Source organism: Rutidosis leptorrhynchoides, chromosome 7 (assembly GCF_046630445.1).
Source record: "Rutidosis leptorrhynchoides isolate AG116_Rl617_1_P2 chromosome 7, CSIRO_AGI_Rlap_v1, whole genome shotgun sequence".
Classification (NCBI taxonomy): Eukaryota; Viridiplantae; Streptophyta; class Magnoliopsida; order Asterales; family Asteraceae; genus Rutidosis; species Rutidosis leptorrhynchoides.
The window spans coordinates 22,634,805-22,641,625 of NC_092339.1; the positions used below are offsets into that span (position 1 = coordinate 22,634,805).

Genomic DNA, 6,821 nt, shown 5'->3' on the forward strand with positions numbered 1-6,821 from the left:
GTCATGAAAAATGGACAGCTTATATTAAGTTGTACATTTGTATGTTGTTATGCTTTTGTTTGGTATTTGATTATCTTCAAGAGTTTGTAGTGTCTACTGTGCAGATTTTAGTTTTGTTTGGGTCAGGTAATGTCTTGATCTCTTTGAAGTCTCCATCCAATTGTATGGTTCTTAGTTTATGTTATATATTTTTAGCCCCACTGCCATGCCATGTAAAAGCAAGCAACAAAGCAATGAAAAGAAATAGAAAAGCTATAATAATAATCTGAGAAAGATACAGAACATATATTCCCCATTCTAAAACAAACGAAAGCAGTAGCAGAACGGGTGGGTTCATTCATTCATTCATTGTACCTTCCTTATCAAGTCTTGACCTAGAACTAAGACTTTTCAAAAACAACCAACCATTTCTAACCATTTTATACATCAGGTAAACAAATAGACTCGTAACTGTACCTTAAACAGATAAGACATAGTAATACTGGTACAGATACATCATCATCATCTCAACAAGCCACAGCAGCAACATCATCCTCATTAGCAGTATTAAATGCAGTAGGAAGAAGCCAACCCCTAACAACAGCATGCTCATAATAAAATTTAAACTTATCATCAGCATTTGGAATATCAAGTGCCAAATCATCAAGCCCATCTTTCATCCTACCAAACCCTTTCGTCATCTGATTACTAGTAATCAACCCTTCACTATAACACTCCTGCAACAACTCCAACATCCTCTTATCATTCTGTTTCTCCATTGCCATCACCAACGCCTTCTTCACAACCTCGTGATTAAAAAACGGCATCCCCAGGTCACGAATGCATTGACAAGCTTCACTAACAACTCCCCCTGTCTCATACTCTTCAAGTAATTTTACTATTTTGTCCTTGGCATCTTCAACTGCCCACCCACTTCCACCTCCCCAACACCTTAATAGTCTCTCACCTGCATGGCGGGCGCCTACAAGCGACTGAGCCACGTGAGCAGTCTCGCTACCGTTACAGTTTGGTGCTAACCGGTTCCCAATTTCTTCCAAATTCAACGGAGCCAAAACGTCATCAATCACGGCCCGTGCAAGGAAGAGTGCGAGTTCATTTGAAGCGTCAAGTATGTCTAGAGCCGTGTCTTCAGCAGATTCAAGAAGAAGGACGAAACCGTCAACTATATCTCGAGTCGAAAAGATCTCAATATGAAGGGCAGATAGCAAAACAGACGCCATTTCCTTTTCTCGATTCTTTCTGTCCATGGCCAAAGTAATCAACTTTTTCAAAAAAACCGGGTTATATTCAGGTGATGCGAGATCCTCGAGACTGGTAATAAGTTCAGGTATATCATCTGAATGAAAATACTCATGAATTATCGTCACAATTTCCTTTTTGTAGCGCCTTAATTTCTCATCATCCTCTGCTTCTGTCACTGTCAAAATCCCATCTGAGATTGATGAATCTAGCCAGCCTTCAGAAACGGCTTGTTTAGCCAGTGACTCGAACAGGGATTTTGCACAAGGTATGTCAAGTGCCAAATCATCTAAGCTCTCACGTAAACGTGAAAAGCCTTTGACCATTTGACTCGAGCTTATCAAACCCTCCTCTGATGCCTCCTTTAATAGCTTCAAAATAAGTGGCTCTGATGTACGATTCTCCATTGATAAAACTAAAGCTCTTTTAACAACTTCATGATGAAAGAAGGCTAAGCCCAGCTGGCGGATACACCTACAAGCTTCAGAAGTGTCCCCACTTTCCACATATTCTTTCAACAGATCGAAAATTCTTTTCTTGACTTCATCAACAGTAACATGGGTGGTCCCACCCCATCGGCGCTCCACAAGTTCTGCATGATGTGGGGCCGAGAGGTAGCTTTTGACTGCAGTTTGAAGAACTTGAAACCCTTTCGATGACTCTGATAACGACTTCTTTGCCCGTGTCACAAAGGCAGGAGGAAGGATGTCATCAACAACAGCACGAGCAATGAATAAAGCAAGAATCTCAACTGCATCAAGTATGTCAACTGCCAGGTCATCAACAGACTCGAGAAGCATAAAAAAACCTTGCTTGATTTGTGTAGAGCTGATGACATCAGAATACAAAGCTGAAAGAAGAACCGAAGCCATTTCTTTCTCTTTGTCATGCCTATCCATGGCCATTGAAACGAGCCTTTTAATGAAGTATGGATGGTATTCAGATGACCCAAGTTCTTTGAGGTCAGATGATGCCAAATCCACATCACCAGTAGTGAAGTATTCGTTAATTATGGAGGCCACCTTTTTCTTGTACTCATCTAAAGGGTCTGAAATGGCTGACCCAACTAGTTGATATGGTTCCTGCAATTTCATGAACATAAAACCCAAAACACATGGATATGCTACATAAAAAAAACAATATTGAGTAAAGAGAGATATAGGGTCAAGAAATAGCTACCTCGCCACTATCATAATTAGGGTCATTTTGATCAATTTGAATATCATCATCAGTATCAAGTAGTTTTCCCCACGTGCCCTTACCACCACCGCCATCTGTTTTCAGAATCGGTCATTAACATATTAAAATAGTATAGTATATCATCCAATAAGATCATAAGAAAACCAATACGAAAGGAACAGAACACAAGACAGCTTACGAATACCAATTATTTCAAATTAATAAAGAAACACAAAATAAATCCTAATGATTGAAAACATCAAATGCACACATAAAAGCATCCGAGAAAATCCTACTAAACCGGAGGAAAAGAACATAATGGTATGGTTAGAGTCTAACTGTATACAGCTTGATCCATAATTCAATCATCTCTATACATAACTCAATGTTCTGACTCCTGATTAACATGATACAATATTGAACATACGAAGCCAATATTCACCTACACTTTTCCATATATTCATTACCTAAAGAACAAGCATAATCTTCATACAAGTTCTTTAATAGATAACTAGTCCGCACCGGCCCGCGCGTTGTGGCGGGTGCTTTCGGCCTGCGTATTCATATTTAGCGTAGCATTGTGTATTTACAGAGGGGAACACGGCCCATGTGTGAAGCGCCATTTTAGATGTTGTGTTAAACGTTTTTTAAAAAGTATCCGTTTCTAACGTAGGTAGTTTTGTTTTGTTCAATAAATTTTTTCGAGTGTAACGGTGCTGTCGGAAAAATTGAACTCCCGGCGAACAGAAAAAGGGGATGTCGTTGTGTTTAGCGTTTTTTAAAAAGTGTCCGTTTCGAACGTGGTTAGTTTCGTTTTGTTCATAAAATTATTTCGAGTCTGACGCTGCCATCGAAAAAATTTAACTCGTGGCGAGCGGGAAGATACGGGTTGTCGTTGTGTTTAGCGTTTTTTTGAAAAGTGTCCGTTTTGCGTGTAGTTAGTCCCGTTGGGTTCGTAAGATTTTTTCGAGTTGACCGGTGGTCTCTGAAAAATTTAACTCGCACCGAGCGAGAAGATAGAGCCCGTTATAAATTCGAGTGGAATTAGTTTCTTTTATTGACTTTTTTGCTCCGTTGGTCCTTCAATTATACATGAAATTGCAATCCGAGTCCCTCAAGTTTATTTTTGGATTTTCGAGTCCTTAAAATTGCAAAATTTTGCAATCCAAGTCCCTCCGTCTAACTTCCGTCTAAATTGGCCGTTAACCTTTGACATGTGCCATGCATGTGAGGGTAAAATCGTCTTTTTACTCTTTTCTTTGACTTTTTTGCTTCGTTGGTCCTTCGTTTATACACAAAATTGCAATCCGAGTCCCTCAACTTTTTAATTCGAATTTTTATCTTTTTTTTATCTTTAATTCATACTTTTTATCTAACTTCGACTTTTTATCATCATCTCTCATCTTCTTCTTCGAACTTTCTCCGTCGTTTCGCATCGCCGTCAAGGAATGCGTAGGGTTTGTCCGATTTAAAACGCTTGTTAGTTCATGTTCTTCGTCATCTTGTTTGTTCACCATCGTCATCATCTTCATCGAATCATCGTCAAATCATCATCGACGGATCTGAAGTTCATTCGGATTTCGAAATCAGGAAGCAAATTTTTTTTCCTAGGTGGTTTATCCGTAAATTTTATTTATATTCGATTTATCTAATAATTAAACAATTTCGGTATATAACTAAATAAAGAATAAATATTCCAAATAATGTATAAATTATATTTTCGATTCTAATAATTATTATAAGTTAATTACATTCTGTAAAAATTATTTTTACTGTTTTCTGTTAATAAATAATAATAATAATAATAATTAATAAATTGTAATATAATTATATAAATTAAGTTTTGATCAGAAAAATACTTATAAACATGTTATTATACTGATAAAACTTTGATAAATTAATTCTCAATATTTGTAATTATTAACTAATAATTAAACCGTATAGATATAATATTGTTAAATTTTAGTTTTTAATTGTTAATAAATACACATTCGACTTTAAAAATTATAAAAATAATTTTTCATCAGATTTTGATACAAAACTAATTGTAACCATTAATATAAAAGGTATGAATTAAAGATAAAAAAAGATAAAAATTCGAATTAAAAAGTTGAGGGACTCAGATTGCAATTTTGTGTATAAACGAAGGACCAACGAAGCAAAAAAGTCAAAGAAAAGAGTAAAAAGACGATTTTAACCTCACATGCATGGCACATGTAAAAGGTTAACGGCCAATTTAGACGGAAGTTAGACGGAGGGACTCGGATTGCAAAATTTTGCAATTTTAAGGACTCAAAAATCCAAAAAAAAAACTTGAGGGACTCGGATTGCAATTTCGTGTATAATTGAAGGACCAACAGAGCCAAAAAGTCTTCTTTTATTTTAATAAAATTACATATTTACACTTTTTACCCCTAAGTGTAAACTTGAGGGGCCGTTGTGTAAATATAGTCGAAGTTGAGGGACCGTTTGTAATGTGAACGCAAACTCAAAACGACAATCCGATATAACTAAAATGACGACATTCGCCACCACTTTGAGTACACAAGTGTTAGTATTAATGTTAATGTTAATAAGCACAATAATTATAGTGGATCAAGTTTGGCATATACGTAGTGCTACAGCCTTAGAATACAAGTCCGCCAATCCAAGCTTTGATGCCCAATTCATTCATCACTAGTTAAACGGGAGGTGATCCTCACATATCACTTTTTGATCCATCTACACTTATATCTCATAAATTTACAATTATACCCCTAATTAATCTAGAGAGTTGAACTTATATTATTATTATTATAAGTATAATTAAGGGTATAATAGTAAATTAAGTGCAAATGGATCAAAAAGTGGTGTGTGAGGATCACCTCCCTAATTAATGTTTATTCATTAGCAAAATAAAAGCAACGTGTGACACTACAATTTAACTCCAAAACTCTCCCTCTCTGGAACTTATTTCGTTTACTAGAAATCTATAATTTTCAAAATAAGCACTATATATTCACCGATTCCTGTACTGTAAATATGTTTCTATCACCATTACAAACTTATGCAAAACTTAGATACAAGTGAAGCTTAGACCAGCTACATTGTATCCAAATCTTCATTTAACTACATCCAAATAACATTAGCCATTTTTAACCATCTCCAGATCTTATGAAAACTAAACTGACTAAAAGATATTAATATAGCAGCACCTATTGTTTCATCCGCATTCAGTTATTCGATTTAACAAAGTGGTAATCAAAGCTAAACATAGATACCTAAAATCTACATCTACATACATATATAAATTGGTGATGTACATAAACAAGATAATGCACAAACACACCTTTTTTAACCCTGATGAGCTTTCCAGAATGTGAACGACGCACATGCCTAGCAGCAACGCCAGCATTTCCCGCCCTTTCACCGGCCGGAGCTTTAATCTGATGTTCAGCCATCAACCACGACGGAGATTTTGGCGACGATGATAGAATCTCCGTACTCTGTGTAGCGGTTTTCAATACTTCCCTTTGTTCATCAGTCAAAAAACCCTCACGTGCTGCCGCCATTGCCAATCGCAAATCCTACAATCAAATTAAATAAATCATAAATTATTTTAATTAATTAAACTAAAGATATACACATTATAATCTGAAAATGAATTGATTTAATATGAAATCGATCGATGAAATCATTACAGAATAGATCCGTCAATCGCGATTTACTTTTCAAATTTCAACTGCTCGTGGCTCGGATCTCGAGCCAGAACAGGATGTATGAAGTAGATAATCAATCTAACAGCGTTTAATTATAACTTCGAGAGTGATTTATGAATATGAATCCCTAGAATAGTTAACTAAAGTTATCACGGTAACTCTGTGTGCTTTTTGAATATGAGAGAAAAAAAAAAGAAAAAAAAAGATAACGAATCGGAGAAATGGATGAGGACGGAGAGCAGGTCTAATTTTTGTAGGGAGGCTATACGGTTACATGGACACGTCACCGTCTATTGGACGGGTTACGCGTGTCGATTGTGCTAATGTGAGTTGTACAGTACATATTGATTGGTGTTTGTATAAGTTTTTTGGTCGGGTTCAGCCAATTGTCTTATGAAAAGACAGACGTGCCCTCGTATTTGGGGTTTTGTGAATGACACGAAAAGGTTGGACTATTTTACTCCGTTGTTCTCTTGATTTTATTCCGTTTTACGATCATCATTCTTCAAGTTTATTTTGGCTTTTAGAATCCATTCATTTCCTTCCGTTTTATAAATGCTCGAATCGTTTTCGCTGTGTGAAGGTCAACTGAGCACCTACGATCTTAATCAATTTGGTGCTACACCCTAGTGTAAGCTCACCCGATTTATAATTCTGAAAACAAACAATAATGACCATCAAAAAACAGTTTTAAAGAAATACCAC

The 6,821-nt window shown here is 36.1% G+C and overlaps 1 protein-coding gene across 1 annotated transcript; it reads right to left on the reverse strand.

The window, feature by feature from the left end:
* Positions 1–234: 234 nt before the first annotated feature.
* Positions 235–6,314, reverse strand: LOC139857041 (MA3 DOMAIN-CONTAINING TRANSLATION REGULATORY FACTOR 1-like). Its single transcript, XM_071845749.1, has 4 exons — positions 6,099–6,314; positions 5,747–5,984; positions 2,419–2,513; positions 235–2,321 (listed from the first exon to the last, which is right to left on the reverse strand). Exons 2-4 carry the CDS (start codon positions 5,967–5,969, stop codon positions 507–509), a joined length of 2,133 nt encoding a protein of 710 aa, XP_071701850.1. The 5' UTR covers positions 5,970–5,984; positions 6,099–6,314; the 3' UTR covers positions 235–506.
* Positions 6,315–6,821: the final 507 nt, after the last annotated feature.

What these genes read in the sequence shown, in the direction of transcription:
- LOC139857041 (XM_071845749.1), bottom strand. Translation starts at nt 5,969, where the DNA reads ATGGCGGCAGCACGTGAGGGTTTTTTGACTGATGAACAAAGGGAAGTA. An exon ending in GCTCATCAGGGTTAAAAAAG is followed by an intron (nt 2,514 to 5,746) that starts GTGTGTTTGTGC and finishes TTCTGAAAACAG; the next exon opens with ATGGCGGTGGTGGTAAGGGC. An exon ending in CTAATTATGATAGTGGCGAG is followed by an intron (nt 2,322 to 2,418) that starts GTAGCTATTTCT and finishes ATGAAATTGCAG; the next exon opens with GAACCATATCAACTAGTTGG.